Raw genomic sequence first — 21,385 nt, 5'->3', positions numbered from 1 at the left:
TTATTCGTGATGAGTAATGGAATGGGGGGGGCGTGCTGGGAAGGCATGGGGAGATGTATGGTAGAAAGAACTGTGGTTGAAATGTAAAATATTAAAAAATAAAAAATGCAAAAAATTAACATGCAAAATCAGTAGCCTTCTTCTATACAAATGGCATTTATACAGAAGGAAAAAAATCAGAAAGACTAACCTTCACAACAGCCTCAAAAAAAAAATTCTTGGAATAACTCCCAACCAAGGAAGTGAAATACTTGTATAACAGGAACTGCATGAACATGGATCAGCAGGATTAATATTGTGAAAATGGACAACCTACAAATGCAATCTCCAGATTAAATGCAGCCCCAACCAAAATCCTCAACAAAATATCCAATACAATTCTCAAAAAATTGAAAAAATCAGATGCTTCATATAAAAACAAAAACAACAACAACAGCAAAAATCTAGCTAAACAGTTCTGAATAACAAAAGAAATGATGGAGATATCACCATCCCAGATTTAAAGTTGCACTACCGACCTTTAGTAGTATAAACAGCATGATATTGGCATAAAAACAAACATGGTGGTCAAAAAATATAACTGATGACCCAGCTATAAGTCCATACTCCTTCGGATACCTAATTTCTGACAAAGAAACCAAAAGTACAAACTGGAGAAAGACAGCAGCATCTTCAATAGATGACGATGATCAAACTGGATAGCTTCATGTAAAAAATGAAATCAGAGCCCATCTCTCACCTTAAGTGAAACTTGACTCCAAATGGATCAAATTCCTCAATGTAAGACTTAAAACAGTATATATACATACATATACAAGTATATACACACACCTGACAGGGTTAGTATATAAAATATAGAACTAAAATAATCTGAATTCCAAGAAAACAAATCCAATTAAATCATGAGACACAGAAATAAAATATGAAAAGCAAATGACTGAAAAACATTAGCCATCAGAGAAATGCAAATTAAAACTACTTTGAGATGTCAGTTTATATAGTCAGAATGAACAAGATTAATAATAATTCCAAAAAATCAGATATTCTCAAGGATACAGGGTAAAGGGAACACTTATCCATTACTGGTGAAAGTGTAAAGGGCTACAACTGCTATTTAAATCAGTGGAGATTCTAAGACGGGGGGGGGGGAGGGGGAAGAAAGCTAGAAACAGGTCTACTCTATGATACAGATTACACTACTCTACAATTTACTACAGAGATACATACTCAGACATGTCCATTGCTGTTCTATTCACCATAGCCAGGAAACGTAAACGGCCTAAATGCCCATCAACTGATGGATAATGAAAATGTGATGTATTTACACATTATTCAGCTGTTAAGAACAGTGGAATTATGAAATCTGAAGGTAGATGGATCAAGCTAGAAGCAATCATCCTGAGTTTGGTAATCCACCCCTAGAAAGACAAATATTATATGCCATATGGTGGATGTTAGTTTTTAAGCTTTAGATATGTAGGTTTCATTTAGAATGCACAGAGGCTAGGTTAGGGTTAGTAATGGACCAGAGGGTAGAAGGGGTTCTTTCAAGAAAAGAGAAATAAAATATAGTGTTATCAATCAGCAGACAAAGGAGAGAATTAAAGGGAGTGTGGGAAGGGAAAACAGAGTATAGGAGGGAATGGATAATTAACACTAAAGATCATTTTTAAAGCCATATAGAAACCTGCCACTGAAGAAGCTTCCTAAAATACATGCATAGAGGAAAGGAATTTAAACGGTAGCATTAAATAATGGGGGGCAGATTGTCTTCCAACTAGAAATCATATGCTAACAAATAAAAGCTCCAGTACCAGGAAAGAGTTTCACCTTTTTGAGTTATTGGCCAAGTGGGTCCCCTAGCAGGAGCAGCACCACCACCACACCACACCAAATCACCACCACTACATTACAGGCTATTAGTACTATTGAATTCTCCACAATTTGATGGTAAGACCCTATTACTGAAGACATCACATACTTACATCACAGAACATGGAGAAAACTAGCTGGTATTCAACTGGAATCATCACCCCTAATGGGGAAGTACTTTACAAGTTACCAAAGGAGGAAAAGAATCATCAGCCACACCCAGTCGTCAACCTGTAAACTATAGTAACAACCTGCCTGTGAAGTACACAGGTGCACAATCTACCAAGAGTGTTAACCAGAGTAACTAACTACTTTTTGATTAGATGTGGAAGCTGCTCCAGAATATGGAAATTATACCACACTGTCAACTACGCTAACAATGGGTCCTAGGAGAAAACCTGCTACAATTATTATGCTAAAGGAACATAACAATAAACAAACTCCTAATGACATATTTCTATACCCATGAATCAACACATCACTCAGCCCTCAGTATAGAAGCTTCTTCCTGCAGTAGATGGCAATTAACCATGAAACCTACAACGGTTGACTATACAGAAAAGAGACACTGGAATGCTCAGTCTTGAATAGGATGTCTATATCATAACTCTCTCCCTCTCTCTCTCTCTCTCTCTCCAAGGATCTACATGGAAGAGAGGGTAGAAAGATTATAAAAGCCCAAAGTGAATGACTTCAAGGAAACAGCACTTTTCGAGGAGGCAAGAGAAGGGGGAATAGTTAACAAGCAATTCACAATTCAGTTTTCTTCATTAGAGCAACACTGGGAATAGGCACCACAACCCAGGGCAGCCTCTATGCTCAGTAGGAGTCAGATATCATAAAATGCACTCTATGCTTGTTAAGTGAGAGGGAAAACCATGAAGTTGGTGGGGAAGAAGGTAGGGCAGGATCTTGAAGCAGTTGAGGGAAAGGAAAGATCAAAATATATTGTATGAAACTCTCAAAGAATGAGTAAAAATGGCATTAAAAGTCCAGACTTGTTAAGTTTCTGTCTGGTAATCCTGTCTATGGTAAGAGTGGGGTGTTGAAGTCTCCCACTATAAGTGTGTGGGGCTTTATATGTGATTTGAGTTTTAGTAATGTTTCTTTTACGAACGTGGATGCCTTTGTATTTGGGGCATAGACTTCAGAATTGAAACTTCATCTTGGTGGATTTCTTCTGTGATGAGTATGAAATGACCTCCTTCATCTCTTTTGATTGATTTTATTTTAAAGTCTAATTTATTAGATATTAGGATTCTACCCATTTGCTTGGAAAATCTTTTCCCAACCTTTAACTCTGAGGTAATGTCTATCTTTGAGGCTGAGGTGTGTTTCTTGTATGCAGCAGAATGATGGGTTCTGTCTTCCAATCCATTCTGTTGGCCTGTGTCTTTTTACAGGCGAGTTAAGATCATTAATACTGAGGGATATTAATGACCACTGATTGCTCATTCTTTTTTGATAAAGAAATTGTGGTACATTTACACAATGGAGTACTACTCAGCAGAAAAAAATGGAATCTTGAAATTTGCAGGCAAATGGATGGCACTAGAAGAAACCATCCTGAGTGAGGTAACCCAGTCATAAAAAAGACAAACACAGTATGTACTCTCTCATATATGGATTTTAGACATGGATCAGGGAAGTGCCAGCTTGTAATCTCACTGCCAGAGTCTGGGAAACAGAACCTTCAACTAGTGACTGATGGAAGCAGAGGCAGTCGCCACAGCTAAACATTGAGCTGAACTCAAGGAACCCAGTGACAGAGAGGGAGGACTGATGAGCAAAGAGGTTAAGACTGGGCTGGTTTAACCCCCAGAAACAGCTGACCTGACAAGGGTTAGCTCTTGAATCCCAGACTGATGGCTGGGAATCCAGCATGGGACTGATCTAGACCTCCTGAATGTGGGTGTCAGTGAGGAGGCCTAGCCAATCTATGGGGCCTTGGGTAGTAGATCAGTATTTATCCCTGTCATACAAATGGACTTTGGGTGCCCATCCCACAATGAGAGATGCACTCAGCCTAGACTCTTCGGGGAGGGTCTAGGCCCTGCCCTGGATGAAATGACAGACTATGAACACCCCCATGGAGGGCCTCACGAGGGTATGGGAGGGGAGGGAAAGGGTGAGGGACCTGGGATTGACATGTGAAAGCAACCTTGTTTCTAATTTAAACTTAAAAAAAGTTCAGATTTATTCATTCACATTTAGGGTAATCATTTATAAAAAGTTCATTGTCACTTTATTAATAGTTTGCTCTATGTAATATTCTTTTTTGTTCTTCAGTTACTCTATTACTGTTTTTATTTTTGTAACATTTTAAAATTTCTTTGTTCTAAATTTTTACTGTATTGCTTCCTTTTTACTTTCTAAAAAATTATTGTTATTATTATCATCATCATTATCATCATCATTATTAGTGTGTGAGTGTGTAGAACATAAGCACATGCAAGTCATGGTACACAGGTAAATGTCAGAGAACAACTTTTTAAAATCAGTTCTCTCCAACTACAACTGAGAGGCTTTTGAAAGGTAGCACAGGAACCTAGTGCAGTGTAAACATCCTATAACATGAAGACAATCCAAATGAAGTCTTAAAATAACAAGGGAGATGGAGTCCCAAATGGCCATCTATTGTCACCAAACAAAGCTCCTGATACCAGGACTTGGTTACACCCAATTGTGCTGTTTCCAAGTGTATTGTTGGCCAAAGTATTCCCATGGAAATCCCCAAACAACCCAGGCTGTTGCCAAGGCAATAGGTTGCTTTCCACAAACTGACAGCAAGACCCATTGCCGAAGACAACATCCACACAACTCATTGAACATGGAGACCTTGAGCTAGCACCTACATAGAACCTTTGCCCCTACATTCTAGTGTCTTTGTTATGGGAAGGTACTCAGCAGCTACCTAAAGAGCAATCAACCCAGTCACAAAACCTTTGATCTACAATGCTGTCCTGCTGCAAAATATGCTAGGACAATGGTTGCACAAAGTTTATGGGAGTAGCTGATGCCTGATTTGACTTAATGTCCACTCCACAAGATAAAATCCAAACTCAACACTGCTTAGTGACCAAGAACCATGGGAGGGGGGGGGGAATGGAGGGAGGGAGGGGATAAAATGACTCCTAATGATATTCTGCTATACCCATAATTCAAAACTTTACTCAGTCATCAATGAACTCACAGAAACTGAATAAGCAAGCACAGGGCATGTGCAGATCTGCACTAGATCCCCTGAATATATATTATAGCTTTCAGTTTTAGTATTTTAATGGGACTCCTGAATGTGTGAATAAGTGGGTTTCTGATTCTTGTGCCTACTCGTAGGGATTTTGCTTCCTGTTGGTTTGCCTTGTGTCCAGCCTCAATGTGATGATTTTTGTTTTATCTTATTATATTTTGTTATTTATGGCTGTTACATTTTAGAGACCTGTTCTTTTCTAATGGAAGACAGAAAGGGAATGATATAGCTGAATGTTTTTCTCTGTCCCACTGGTCCCCCTGAACCCATTTCTTTTCCATTCTTGGATCCCCACAGCTGCTTATAAAATAATCACTCAGAGGCTAATGTTAAATATAATTGTTTGGCCAATGGCTCAGCCTTATTACTGGCTAGCTCTCTCTTATAAATAAACCCGTTTTTAATAATCTGTGTATCATGATGTGGCTATGACTTACAGGTAATGTTCTGGCATCTTACACCTTTGGCAGCTAAATGGCACCTCCATGACTGCCTTCTTTCTTTCTCAATCTCTGTTTGGATTTTCCACCTAGCTATATTTTACTGTCTTAGGCCAAAACAGCTTTATTCATCAACCAACAAAAGCAACACGTGTTCAAAGAATACAGGACATCCCACATGGGAGTGGATTTGGATAGGAGGGTAGGTAGAGATTAACTGGAAGGAGTACAGGGAAGGGAAGTTGTAATCAGGACATACTGTGTAAGAGAATTTTTTTAAAAACTATATTCAATATAAGGGAAAAAAATAAAGCCAGTTCCTCCTTTGTGGTTTCCAAGCATGGAACTAGGTTGTCAAACTTCCACATCAAGCACTTTTACTTGTTGAGCCATCTAATGGACCTTAGTCATCTTCTCAGTTCTTATCTTTGGGATTCAAAGCAATGTTCTACAACTCTAAGAACTTATTTTGGCTAATACCAAGTTTCAATAGTATGCAAGAATTCTGCTTATGCATCTCTATCCCTCTTTTCTTCATGTTGTTATTGTCACAGATTACTCTTTATATGTTATACACTCATTAACATAAATTTATAATTAGTATAGAATGCATTTGCATAATCATATGTGACAAAAACATAAACAGTATCAAAACTATATCTATATCTATTTTTACCAGCATTTTCTAATGCTGGGCAGTGATGGCACACACCTTTAATCCCAAATCTTAGTAGGTAGAGGCAGGTGGATTTCTTTGAGTTCGAGGCCAGCCTGGTCTACAAAGCAAGTTCCAGGACAGCCAGGAGTACACAGAGAAACCCTGTCTCCAAAACCCAAAACAAACAAAACCCTCCAAAACAGTAATATTACTATTGTCTTTTTTATTTTGGTTTCAAGATGTCACTATTTTTCTATTTTAGTCTAAGAGAGACTCTTTAAACAATATTTGTTGTTAGGGTACATCCAATAATGCTCATTTTCATCATTTAAATTATTAACTAACAATTTCCATTAATGACAGCTTTGTTTGACAGACAATTTTCATTGCCCTAAGAGAGAGCAGAACCTGACACTGCAAGCATAATATCAGTAAAGGTGGTCCTAATAACAGTACATTGGCTGTCGCAGCCACAGAGAAATCTTTGCATGAAGATTTAGTCTGAAAGTGAGTCCTCCCGAGTTGTTCTCTAGCTCCAGAGAAGAAATTCACTGAGGCATTTGTCTTGTCTGCGGGATCCATTTCAGGAAGAGGCCTATTACCTGAGAGTGGAATATTCTTGGGTTCAGAAAGCATGATCATCACTACCCAGGGTGTATCCTGTCAGTGTTGAGAGTGGGAAATGGACACAAAAGACCATCATAGAAAGAGGAAAACCTCCTGAGCTATTGATAGGACAGTGTTTGGTAAGTGACTCTGATGCCTTTGAACCAGACTCCTGACCTACAATTACTGCTGGTACAGCACTGGAGAATGTGCAGCCTGAAGGCAATGATGTGCTCAGTTTCTGCAGTTCTCTTCAGTGGCTGAATTTTCTTTCTAGGAATGAGTCAGAGGCCTATGAACTGCTCAGTTCTGACTTTACATGACTTCACAAAGCTACTGAAGAATTCAATAATCTGTTTGGTCTTCACATTTACAGAAAGCAATTCACACCACCTCATGTTATGCAGACTGGGAAGGACACATGTGAAGGCCCACAGGATCTAAAACTCATTGGGTTTAGCAAATAAGCAAACCTGTAACATTTCTACAGAAAGTGTAGCCTTGTTACTGACAACACACCATTGACTGCCCTGCTCTCAGCTCTCAGACATCAACAACTGTCTGGCGGGAACAGAGAGAAATGACAACCAACCCCAGACACCATATAACCTGGAAGATTCCAATACCAGAAAACTTGGAAAGAAGCTGTTCCAATGAAAGTTCTACAGCACAGAGGTCTTATGACTTATTTTTCTTTATTTTTATCTAACTTAGTTACCTTCAAAATAATTTAAATTAATATTTGAATTCTTCTTTTTTATCTTTCATTCTCAAGCCACCCATTTTTTCCATCCTTGCTGCCTTCCTTTCCTTTTCCTGCCCCCATTTTGCTTCACCATTTTATTTTTATTTCTTACAACTTAATGGTAAATACTTTTAGATTGATTCTATATTATTTTTTGCTGCTTTCCTTTAATTGCTATTGATGATACAGTAATTTTTTTCTAATTGGTTTTCTGTATTAGTTAATTTAATTATCTTTCTTTCCTTTTTTTTTTTTTTTTTTTTTTTTGGTTTTTCAAGACAGGGTTTCTCTGTGGCTTTGGAGGTTGTTCTGAACTAGTTCTTGTAGACCAGGCTGGTCTCAAACTCTACCTCCTGAATGCTGGGATTAAAGGTGTGTACCACTAACGCCTGTCGTATTAGTTAATTTTCTTAACACTGTGACCCAGCATTATACCCAGCAAAAACAATTTTAAAAAGGAAGGGTTTATTTCGGTTTACAGTTTAAGGGTCTAGCGTACCATGGCAGGAAGGCATAGATGCAGGAATGGAGGCAGCTGACCATACTGCACCAACAGTCACTTTATGTGGTCTCACTCATCATGGAATGGTACCCAAGAAACCCTAGGTTAAGTCTCCTCTTCTCTGCTAAACCTTTCTGGAAAGATCCCTGGAGCTACATTCTGATGTGTGTATCTATATCTAAATCCAGATAGGCTAAAAATGAAGATTAAAAAATCATAATATGCTATGTATGTGGTTTTTTTCTCATACTGTTGTTATATCTTATTTTGGTTTCTGTGAATGGTAATAAACATGAAGCCCTCTAGAAAAGCTATTCAATGAAACCACTGTATCAAAGTGGAAGAGATATTTACAACAAAAATTGGGCAACACAACACCAGAAGTACTCAAAAGGTAAGGTAATGTGACATGACTTCTTCAAAAGGTCCTAACCTTTCAAGTCCAAGAGGTGGATGAAGGAAAAAAAAATCCAAAGGCTAATTTTAAAAATGAGTACTGAATTCAATGAAGACATAAATAGCTGAATTAACAAAACAGGGTGTGATGGTTGGGAAAGGGATGTTGCCATAGACTCACGTGTTTGAATGCTTGGCCATAGGGAGTGGCACAGTTAGGAGGTCTGGCCTTGTTGGAGTAAGTGTGGTCTTGTTGGAGGAAGTGTGTCACTGTAAAGGTAGACTTAGAGGTCTTATATATGCTCAAACTATACCTAGTACACAGGTCTCTTCTGCTAACTACAGTAGCACTAATAATATAAACCCAGAGACAGACACTGAGGTTAAAGATGAAAATCAGAAAAGCAAAGCAGCCATCAACTTGAGAGTTCTCACCTCCACCAATGCTCAGACCAAAGGGGTGATCCACCAAACCTCAGATTTCATCTCCAGACTGTACTCCTCTCCACCAAATCTCAGAATGCTCCTGAGACTGCACTGAGCTTCTTATATTCTCCCTAGTGCTAGGATTTAAGGCATGAGCTCTGTTTCTCTTTTAGATGGATTCACTGTCATATGGCCTTGAACTCACAGAGATCCATCTGCCTCTGTCTCCCAAGTCCTGGGATTAAAGGTGTGTGCCACAACTGCCCAGCTTCTATGGCTGTGGCTAGCTTTGAATTCTGATCTCCAGGCAAGCTTTATTAGATCATAAACAATATGTCACCAAAGACTAGAGATCAAGATATGGAACTCTCAGCTCCTCATCAGGCAGGCACCATGATTGCCTATATGACACCATCAGGATCCTGCCAGAATGTTAATGTACTAAACATCTGAAAATATAAGCCAGACCCAATTAAATAGTTTCCTTTATAAGAGTTATCTTGGTCACAGTGTCTCTTCACAGCACTATAAACCCTAAGTAAGACATGGGACATAAAATATTTCAATAGATTGCAAAAATAAATAGAAATAACAAATGAAAAGCTAAGTAAGTCAAAATTCAAACACAACAAAACCTTACTTGAAAGCCCCACCAAAAGACTAAATCAAGCAGAAGACAAGCTGATGAATTATCACACTCAGGTAAGAGGGAGGGAAGGAGGGAGGGAGGAAGGGAGGGAAGGAGGGAGGGAGGAAGGGAGGAAAAGAGGGAGGGTTAATCTAAAACCTTTGGGACACTTTAGACAAAGGAACAGGTAAGTAGGGTAAAAGTACAGCAAACAGATGCAAAGAAATAAAAAGTTTCCAAATGTTGGGAAAGACAAGGACATTTACTTATGGGAAGAATACAGAAGCTTAAGCAGTTATAAGTAGAAAATAAACTCTCAAAGTTATATTGTTGGTTTCAAAAGCACAAAATAGAGACTACTGAAAATTGCAAGAAAGAATCCTGAAAACACTTGAAGTCACAAAAATGCTGGCTGATTCTCAGCAGAAACTGAAGGCCAGCAGGACATGCAATAATGTATTCCAAGGCCTAAACAATAATTTTCAGCACAGTATATCCAAAAGTTACCCCTCAGAATTGAAAACAAAATAAAGTTCTTCCATAAAAATCACAAACTGAAGGAATTCATGACCACATTATCAAAACTATTTAAAGAAACCCTACACATTAAGAAACAATACAAACACAATTATATGAGTATATGTGGAACACAGAGTCTTATAAAGAGTAGATAAGCAAATAATTAGAAAAAGCCAACTGAGGCTGCCTCTACCACCTGATTCCATACCCAGACTCTGTATATCCCCCTTCAGGTTCTAGCTTGGTGAATACCACCTATAACCCATAATTGTTTTTCCACAAAGTCCCAGATTTAGCCTGAGTCCCACAGGCAAATATCCTAGCCCAATCTGGCCACTGGTAATTTGTAATAGCTACCGCAGGGTGCACAATCCCTTACCCCAGCCCAATCACATCACCTCCTCCTGCACCACAGCCAACATTTAGACTTCTTCCAGGAATTGCCTACCCTTTGTACACTACCTCCCCACACCATACCCAGACTTGCCAGATCCTCACCATAGTGTAGCCTGGTGAATACGCTCCAATACACCTACTTGTTTTTTGAACCCCACCAGATCTATTCTGGGTCTTGCAGCCAGTGCCCCAGCCTATCTGATCACTAGCACCTTTCTGCAGCTGATCTCCAGGCTCCCAGTGGGTTAGACATCCTGTGCCCCTGCCTAGTCCTCTTCCTGAATAACAGACAATATCTAGGCTTCCGTCAGAACCTACCCTATCTTCATACACCCACAAGACCCTCTGAACTGCCTCCACCACCACATTCCATACCCAGACATTCCACAACCATGCAGAGAGTCTAGTCTGCTCAGTACCTCTGACCTTTTCATGAACATCTTTTTTACAATCTACCAGATTATGTCTTAGTCACATAAGCAGTGCATCAGCCTGGCTTATCCTTCCCTGTCCTCACCACAGAGCAAGAAGCACAACCTGTACACCAGTCCTGTCTCTGTCTACCAGATTCCATTCAATTCAAGCCATGTCCAACCTCTAGACTAAACCTTCCCGAACATCTCCCCGTCTCCTTGACCCTGCTTCATCCATAACATACTCAGAACTAACAACGTCCTTGTGCATGGATCTCGCTGCAGGAATACCAACAATATTAATGAACAAGACACTATCTTCTCTCTAAACCTACCGGTCCTACAGAATGCTTACCCAATGAGAATTATGCAGATCAACTCCAGTGTATCGAAATCAAAATAATCATCATAAACCACCTCAAAGAAAGCAGGCTTAAAAAAAGACACAAAGAAACAGCTCCAGAAATTCAAGGAAAAGGAGAATAATGAGAGTAAACTTCTGAAAAAGAAAATACAAACATAAGGCTGATGGAAATGACACAGAATCCAGGACTTGAAAAGAAAACTGAATAGACAAATAAACAGTAGAGAGGACTCAAGCTGAAATGAAGTTGGAATTGAAAAGCCCAATGGTCCAACTACAAAATTCAAAAGAAAGCTTTACGAGAAGAAATGAATCAAGCAGAAGACATAATAAGAGGTCTCAAAGATAAAAATAGGTAATTTAGACCAAAAAAGAAAGGAACATTTAAAAAATTAAGCCATGGAAAAGGAACACAAAGGACATGTAGCACACCATGAGAAATCCAAATCTTCTAAATAAAGGAATTGGTGAGAAAGAAGATAGTCAATGGCATAGAGCAGAACTCCGACAAGGTCACAGAAGAAAACTGTACCAAACTAAAGACTCACCCATACAGATAAGAATCACAGACAAATAGACAAGACCAGAAAAGAAAATCCCTACAGCATATCATATTCAAAACACTAGCTATACAACAAAATACAAAAGAGAAAAAACAAACAAACAAAAAACCACAAGTGACATATAAAAGAAAACCCATCAGAATAACTGTTGATTTCTCAAAGGAAACTTTAGAAGCCAGAACAGCCTGGAGCAATACATTTCAAGTCCTAAAAGACTATGACGGCCATCCTATACTAATACCAAAATACTAACTATACTAATATCAATCTAACTACCTACTAATACTATCCAGAAAACCTATCTGCTTTAATTGAAAGAGGAACAAAGTTTTTCCATGACATAAAAAGCCTAAAAAAATTATAGCCAAAAAAAAAAAAAACTGAATCTAAAGAAAAGCACAGGAAGCTTTATTTTGTGCTGACAGGATAGATGAACAGAACAGAGAGATTATAGAAAGAAATATGAATCATAACCATTAAAATCCCAAATACCCTGTGTGTTGGTGGCACACGCCTTTAATCCTAGCACTCAGGAGGCAGAGGCAGGCGGATTTCTATGAGTTCAAGGCCAGCCTGGTCTACAGAGTGAGTTCCAGGGCAGCCTCCAAAACAATACAAAGAAACCCTGTCTGGGAAAAAAAAAAAACAGTGAGGACACAAACAACACAAAAATTCAGTAACATGATGACTACAATACAACACACACTTCAATAATAACTTTAAATATCAAGGCCTCACTTCTGCAAATAAAATACCCTATTACTGAAGACATCATGCACTTGAGAAACAGAACTCAGAGCTCCCTAAGATGGAACTGACCTGAAAGCCTCCTCCCTGCAGACTAGCTTTCATGGTACCAGAAAGGCAGCATGCAAGCTTCCAAAGGAGGGATGCAACCTACAGTCCTATCTAGCAATGAAGCTAATGAACCAGGATGGCATTATAATCCTATGGGTGCAATAGTATATTTCTACCTAAGTTACGTGTTGTAGCATTTTAGGTATATAGTTAATAGTATGATTCCTTGTGAATTTTTCAGCCATTCATCTTGTTATTTGGCCTCCCTCCCTTTTTCTCCTGTATTTATTCCCCCTCTCCCTTCCTAAGGAGGCTTCCTTTCCTGTTTCCCTATCAGATCACTTGTCCCCTTCCATTCTTCTATATTTACCTTGGCACTATCTAATTGCTCTCTAATTGGACTAAAGACCTGCATAACTAGAAGACCATGCCTGGTAGTAGAAACCTAGCTAGTGGAGTCATGGTTATTGAAGGAGAACCCACAACCACTAATTCATCAAACTAGCATAGTACCTAACAATAATCTATAAACATTTGTCCTTATACCCACAGGTAAGTGTAGCCTTCACTCCTCATCAAGGAAGTTTCTCTTTGCAACAGAGGGAGACCATTACAATTTCAGAGGCTGGAAAGATGACTCAAGAAGTTAAGACTTCCTACTGCTCTTACAGATGACCCAAGTTGGATTCCCAGCACCCAGGCAGGGAGGCTCACAATTGCCTATGACTCCAGCTCTCAGGAATCAGATTCCCTCTTCTGGCTTCTGAGGGAAACTGCATTCATGCACAGACAGTACCCAAACATTCACAGATAACATATGCAAATGGTTTTAAAAATTCTTAGTCTCTCTATAATAATATATAATACAGTTTAAGAAGCTCCTCACGACACTGCTTTTTAAGATCCTTTGGGCCATGTAGAGACAGAAAAATCAGTTGGTTTACCTGGCCACAGAATTAAACTACTCAACAGAAAACATGTTCACTCTCACAGTAGGTATAAGGGCTGAACTAAGTCCCTACAAAGCTCCTGTGTTGACGCCCCAGGCCCTGGGCACTAAAAGGAAGTTAAGTCAAAGTCAGGTTGCAGGGTGGGCTCAACTGAATCTGACAGGTTCTAAGACAATGAGAAGTTTGTGTATGGATAGACACAAGGGGTAAACACAAACAGGAAAGATCCTGAAAGATGACACCAAGTGGGTGATGCTACAACAGCCAAGAAGAGAAGATTCAGAGGAAATCTATCTTGCTGGTACCTTGACCTTGGCCATCATCTTCCATAATTGGGAAAAATAAATTTCTATTTTATTTTTATTTCTATTTGTTTAACAAGATGAGTTAGCATTTTGTTAAGGCAGACTAAGCAGCTGTATGAATTTATCAGTAGGCATTGAGAGGATGACCAAGGTAATAGTACTGCTTGCACAGCCCAGGACACCTGGACTGTCTCACCTGTCTATGAAATTTATGGCTTCTCCTTCCCTGGGGCACCTTGAATACTGACCTGTTCTTTGTGATAGGGACATTGTTCTAGAAATGGAGACATCCTATACCACTATCATTTAAGCTGCTCTATGTTGATGGCTACTTAGGCTGTGTGGATTTTAGGGGTGTGGTGGCTTAAAGGAGAATGGACTCCAAAAACTCATACATTTGAATTCTTGGTCTAGTTGGTGGAACTGACTGGGAAGAGTTAGGAGATATGGCCTTAGGAGAAGGTGTGGGGGTGGGCTTTGAAGTTTCAAAAGATCCTTCCATTCTGAGTCTGTCTCATGAGATCCCAAAGTTACTTTGTCAGTGCCATGCCTGCCTGCCTGCTGTCATGCTACCTGCCATGATGGCAATGAACTCTAATCCTCTGAGCTAGAAGCCTCAGATAAATTTTTTATGCTGTCTTATTCCAATAGAAAAATTAAGACAAAAGGTTAAGCAAGCCTTTTAAACAAAAGTAGGAAACATAATGAAGGTCCTATCAATTGATTATATATATATATATATATATATATATATATATATATATATATATATATATATATATCTTGCTCTTTCCCTATCTCCCTCCCTGTAACCCACCTTCTCTCTCTCTTTTTCAGTACTGGGGAATAAATTAAGCCTTATGCATGTCAGGCAGGTGCTTCAGCACTGAGCTCAACCCCTAACCCTGCTTTCTTTTGCGGTGGCCATTTTAAGGAAGACACACCAAGGGACTCTGAGGAAATTCATGACATTACCTTTATTTCACATATTTTCACATCTGTAGGTTTGCTAAAATGCCTAATGACAGCATTCAAATATGCTGCCACTTGCCCCAGTTAGCACAGCATTCTGGAATCTTTTCCTTGAGAGAAAAATCCTTTCTTACAGCAGGGAACAGCATATAAAAATAGCTAGATTTTACATGTCATTTCTGGGTCAAATACAAGACTCTCTCCAACCCTCCTTAAGTCTACACTCCAATTAGATAGCAAAAAACACTCAAAGAATAAAAACAAAATATCTACAAGGAAAGGTATAAGAAGGTAACAAGAGGGCTGGAGAGATGGCTCAGGGGTGAAGAGCACTGGCTGCTCTTCCAGAGGCCCTGAGTTCAATTCCAAGCACCCACATGGTGGCTCACAACCATCTATAATGAGAGCTGGTGCCCTCTTCTGGCATGCAGAGATACATGTAGACAGAACACTGTATACATAATAAATAAATAAATCAAAAAAAAAAAAAAAAAAGAAGGAAACAAGACAGGTGCCCTATCCACAAGTAGCCTGAGGCCCTTTCACAAGTGATCACAAGTGATCAGAAACGATCACTGGCCATGATGCTCTAAAAGACTTCTGTGGAAGGTAAGCTTAATGTTTAACATCTGTAGCCAATCCCAAATGCAATAATCTAAGAATTTCATAGATGAAACTTTTTACCAATAAAGTTAATAATTAATATCCATCAAAAGCAATAAAGTTGTTTTTTTTTCATAGTAAAAGTTAATCTCCCAAGCAAAAGAAAGCAAACATTAGAACTGCTAGTAAATTTTGGTCCAATAATGATTATTTATGCTCCTAGAGTTCAAACTATGCTGTTTTAATCCATTCATTTCCCTCTTAAATAACTACCAAGAAAAACAACACCTATTACCCTACTGTCACATAAGATCTCTTACTATACCTCTTTTTCCAAGAAGAATAAAAACAAAAACAGCCAGACCATAAATCATACAACTTTAGATAAAAATCCTCAAGTGGTTGTTTTTTCTGCTCCCTAATTCAAATTATAAAATCCCTGGTTCCAAAAGGACAAAATTCAGTACTTCTGTCACATAAGACCCATGTCGCACCCTGGTTTTCCTCCCTTAGCATTTCTCTGATAAAGTCACAGAAATTTTCCTAGTAAATACGTCTTCCACTATGAAACAGATGCACAGCTGACTGTTGTTCTCAGTTCGTTGTACTCACCAAGGAGGGAAGATATAAATGATGTCCTGGGGATGCCCCCTTAGGTGGTCTGCAGTCTCTCTGGTAAAGAGAACCTTCAGGCAGGTTCCTAGTCTAGGAGCTGTTTCTCTGGGAGGACTGGTGGTTGGTGGTCCTGCTAATTGCTCACATAGTGCAACTTGCATGGTACATTCCTCATGGAGCTCTAGAATTTTCACAGTTAATACACCAAATTTTATGCCTAGAAGTTGAAGACAGAACATGAAGGGGGAGAAAAAACACATTAGAAGCATTCTACATATTTTGTAAGTAATTATACCTGTCTCACCTGTTCTGGTCAGAAACTGTGTACCAGTGACAAAAAAAGGACACTAATACAGGGAAGTTCATAGACTGCTGTGTGTCTGGGGTATGAAATTAAAAGGGCAGAATTTGATCTGGATTCCAGTAGTGTCTCTCTTATAGAATTGGCCAAATAACATAGATTTTAACTCCTCCATTTTCTCATCTATGAAACAGATCATGTCACTTGCACAGTAAGTGCAAATTAGAGGATAAACTAAGGCAAACCAATGCAATAATAGTTACGGACACATATTGTACCAATGTAAAAGTGCAAAGAACTGGGAGTGTTAGCTCAGTTATAGGACATTTGTCTAGCATGTGTATGGTTCACCTCATACGATCAAATCGTTGTAGTGGGGTGGAACACACAGAATATTCCCAATAAAAGTCAAAATCTTTGCAGAGTCTTCATGTTGGGTGTGGTAGATGTCATCTGTGATCCTAGCTAGGTGGGAGACTAGGTCAAGAGAATCCTGAATTAAAAGCTAATCTGGTTAACACAGACAGCAAAATGGAAGACAGCTGGAAGTGGAAGCACAACAGAAGGCACAGAAAAGTGGCGGTGGGTGATGTCTCTGAGGGGACACCAAGACTGCTGTGACTCAGGAAAGCTGGGGATTACAGATCCTTACTATAAAATACAAACAAGGGCACAAAGGCAAAGATTAACAAACTAGTGTTATTAGCTACAAGTAATGAACATATTATATCCTTTTCTATTACTGTTTAATTTTTAAGTTATAAAATTAGTTAAGTGGGAATAACAAATAGACTTCCAAACAACACTCAGTTGTCACCAGGCTCTCAACAGCACAAAGACCAAAATCCAAGTTTCATTTCCGTTTCCGCTTCTTCCTCCCTCACTTCTGCTCATGAGCTTGTTTCCTTTGTCTCAAGCTTCCTATCCATTCTCCTGACTAAGAGCTGGAGAACAGGTTGGCACACTGAGCTGGACCACCTACTCATCTGGGCACTGGTCATGACGACTGCTTCTCACAATTTGCACCTGCCTCACTTAAGGATAGGAAGGAAACAGAGTTGGAAAGGACATGGGCATGTGAAATGTCAAACTGCTCCTGGTCATGATGTGAGAAAAAAATGGAGGCACGAGACAAACGTCTAAGACAAGCACTGACTAACAAATGAGCACACTGACTCTGGAACAGCACATGCATCTTTAATGAAAAGCAGTTGCTTTTCAATGGGGAACTGAAAAAAAGTCATTTTGGTCTAGATATTTCTCTAGGATAAGGCAGTCAAACAGTTGCTAGAAAATTAGGGTTTTTACAAGCAAAGGGGAAAGTGGCATATGTAGAGACTACAGTAGCCAAAAGAGTATTTTCAGACATGTTTTCAAAGTTATTTAAAACGTATGCTTGTAGCCGGGCGGTGGTGGCGCACGCCTTTAATCCCAGCACTCGGGAGGCAGAGGCAGGCGGATCCCTGTGAGCTCGAGGCTAGGCTGGACCGACAGCCTCCAAAACAATACAGAGAAACCCTGTCTCGTAAAAACCAAAAAAAAAAAAAAAAAAAAAAAAAAGTATGCTTGTATGGGGGGGCTGTATATTCAACACTGAAGAACTGCCCTGTGTCTTGCTGACAGAAGTTACTATCTGGGGCTTCATGACCAGCTACTTCATTGAGTACTGGCCACCCAGCTCACGTCCAGGTAGTCAGCTGCCAAAGGTTCCTGGTCTTGTAGCTACAATATTTGCTGTGCATCATACTAGGCATGCGGAACTACCTTACCAGAATGAAAAAAGTAACAAATATTCAGTGGTTAGAGTACACAGAAGTCCTGAGAGTTCATGAAAAGAAAACAATTTTGGAAGTACAAAGTAGTATTAGAACACAAATACCCATGGTTCTATCATTACGATACATATAAAAACATAGGGATGAAACACACTGTTCATTTTTGGAGGACTGTTATAGTAAGTCCTAACAATATTCCAGATAAAATAAAGTCTTCTCAATATCCACAGCACCTACTACCTTGGGGGATAAACAAGTTACTTTACATTAACCATTATCATGGCCTGAGCACCACAGCTTCCTTGGTGACTGAGGTATATGACACCATGATAAGCATCAGCACTGGTGACCACAGCTGTAGGGAAGGGACAGCACAGACCTGTCCTCAGGGCAGAGTACCACCAGGAGTTCTGGAGGACTCAAATAAAGAATGCCTTTGTATATTTCCCCCAAAGAAGGAGAAAGGGACAAGAACTCCTGAGCAATTTTAGGAGCATGGGGGGAGAGAGGAGGGAAGGAGGAAAAAGAGAAGGGGAGAAGAGGGGCGGGGAGGAGAACAAGCGGGATCAGGAAGACTGAATCGGGGAGGAATAGAGGAGAACAAGAAAACAGATACCTTAATAGAGGGAGCCAGTATAGTTCTAAAGAGAAATCTGGCACTAGGGAAATGTTCAGAGATCCACAAAGATGACCCCAACTAAGAATCTAGGCAGTAGTGGACAGGGCTGCCTTTGATGCCCTTCCCCTATAATGAGATTGATGACTACCTTAATTGCCATCCTAGAGCTGTCATCCAGTAACTGATGGAAGCAGAAGCTAAGCACTGAGCCATACTCCTGGAATCCAATTGTTGACAGGGAGGGAAGATGAACAAAGCAGTCAAGACCATGCTGGAGAAACCTACAGAAACAGCTGACCTGACCTAGTGAGAGCACATGGACCCCAGTCATAAAGCTGGGGAACCATCATTGGACCAAAACAAGCCCTCTGAATGTGGTTGCCAGGCATCCTTTGGGTCCTCTAACAGTGGAATCAGTATTTATCCCTAGTGCACAAATGGACTTTGGAAGCCCATTCCCTATGGAGGGATACTATTTCAGCCCACACACAAAGAGGAGGGCCTAGGCCCTCACCCAAATGATGTGACAGACTTTGATGATCCCCCATGGAAGGCCTCACTATCCTTGGGGAGTGGGTGGGAGATGGGGTGAGGGACATGGGAGGATGGGAGGGAGAGGGAAGGGGGGTTGATAGGTAAAGTAAGATTGCTTCTAAATAAAAAAATATTTAAAAAGAATGCCTTTATGAACTGAAACAAAACACTCTCAATTCCACTTACCTGGGAGAGAAAAAGAGGATGGGATAAGGTCAGTCAACTTATGTGCTGGAAGCAATCTCCTAATTTGAGCCCAAGAAATGTGAGTACCAGAGACACTCATTTTACAAAGAATACTGTTTAGCAATTTGGTGAATGGTTCAAACGAAGGTCATTTCTATGCTGCTAGGGCAATATTTTCCATAAATGTTGGAGCACTTAACCAAAATATCACATCATCCAGGAAATAGTTTGAGTAACTGCCAGAAACAATTACTTGGGGACCTTCTCAAAAGCAATAGTAGAAACGTTTTTAAGAGTCATAGGCTAAAGAAGACCTGAGCAAAACTATCTTCTCAATATGACAGGACTGCTGTACCCATGAACTCAGCAGCTCTGCTTGTGTGCACAAAATCTGCACGAAATTAAGCTAGTCAGCACTGTAGCATGGTGTGGGAAGGAGTTCTTGAGCCTGAACACATAAGTGAAAACTACAGATAGCTAGGGGCTTCTGGGGGAGAGTCAGTTTTCTTTAAGGATATGGCTCCTAGTAGGTTGACCATGCTCCAGTGAATGCCACCACAACTGGGAGTATATTTATGGGCAGCACAAATTGGAGTCACAGACTCTTAACAAAATAACAACAAAGCCAGGCAGTGGTGGCGCACGCCTTTAATCCCAACAACAAAAAGAACACACGAAAAAGGAACACATAAAATTGGGGAGTGGGGATAAGAAGGTAGAGGTCAACTTGGGAGGAGTTAGGAGAAGCTGAGGACAAACATAATCTAAATACACTGTGTGAAAAATTTTTAAGTCTAAAAACATTTATAATCCTGAAATTAAAAAATACCCAAATACCTGATTTGTATTTCTCTAATGATAATAGCCTTGGTTCATTCTCTCTCTCTCTCTCTCTCTCTCTCTCTCTCTCTCTCTCTCTCTCTCTCTCTCTCTCTCTCTCTCTCTCTCTCACACACACACACAATTATTTGTTTGTTTGTTTTTTGAGACAGAATATCTCTCTGTAACAGCTCTGGCTATCCTGGAACTCACTCTGGAGACCAGGCTGGCCTCAAATTGACAGAGATCTGCCTCCCTCTGCTTTCCAAGTGCTGAAATTAAAGGAGTGCACCACCACTTCCCGGTTCAAGTCAGTTTTCTCATTCAATCTATGGTAACTTCAAAAAACAGGCTGGAAGAAATAGAACCCGTGTAAAGTTGCTACCTTAAGTAAAGCTGTGATATAGCCCCACTGGGGCTATAATAAAATTACAGAAACAATCAAGGAGTTAGAAAAAAAAGTATGCTATATTACCAAAATGCCAGGAGGATGTGCCTATAGATTCAATAATGTAATGATTACTATGAGTGCAACATTCGGCTTCCCAACTGAATTTAAGGCCTATTCCACAGGAGGAACTCCTGTCTGGCACTTATGCCAGGACAAAAGGCTGTGGGTGGGAGGTTATAGGATCTAGTCAAGAAGGAACCTCTGTTGTTTTGTTGAATGAATACAATGTGTGTCAAGTTGTTTATGAACATTTGTGTTTCCACCCAAATAATTATTAATGGACAAAAACTTCCTTTTGTAGACTGGATGTATTTGAGAAATTCATAACCATTGATGAAGATCCTGAGAGCAACTAATGTTGCTGTAGCACAGAAGTCCAGCGCTTAGTCATTGTCAGGCATCTCTATCACTCTCTCCAATGCTTAGATCATTACTAAAAAGGAGACAGAAAGAATCTAAGAGCTGGAGGAAGGTGTGGAGTGTTGTGTAACAGTTTATTCTTGGAGGGAAAAGGAAAGCTCATAAGTGTTCCAGAAGTAGAAGAAAGAAACCTTCCAGTAGTAGGAAGTTCATGAAACTAACAAAATTCACAAGGTTCCTCTCAAATATTATAAAAGTAATAAATAATTCCTGGGAAAGAGCACTGACAAGTTTGAGTTGCTTCCAGGAGACTATTTGA

General features: G+C 39.7%; 1 protein-coding gene across 11 annotated transcripts in view; it reads right to left on the bottom strand.

The window, feature by feature from the left end:
• Spidr (scaffold protein involved in DNA repair) overlaps positions 1 to 21,385 on the bottom strand; it is a 245,309-nt gene that overhangs the window by 163,542 nt on the left and 60,382 nt on the right. For all 11 annotated transcript variants that reach the window (XR_005879026.1, XR_005879027.1, XM_040751217.1 and 8 more), the window contains one exon: positions 16,019 to 16,238. Coding sequence is in view for 9 of the 11 variants with exons in the window: in XM_040751217.1 (XP_040607151.1) it covers positions 16,019 to 16,238 (220 nt within the window). In the remaining 2 variants the exon portion in view is untranslated. The remainder of the gene's footprint in view (positions 1 to 16,018; positions 16,239 to 21,385) is intronic.

The sequence above is a fragment of the Mesocricetus auratus genome, unplaced genomic scaffold, assembly GCF_017639785.1.
Source record: "Mesocricetus auratus isolate SY011 unplaced genomic scaffold, BCM_Maur_2.0 Super-Scaffold_100008, whole genome shotgun sequence".
NCBI classification, from domain to species: Eukaryota; Metazoa; Chordata; class Mammalia; order Rodentia; family Cricetidae; genus Mesocricetus; species Mesocricetus auratus.
Note: the sequence above shows the minus strand (reverse complement) of the source record. Positions and strands in the feature narration are given on the sequence as shown.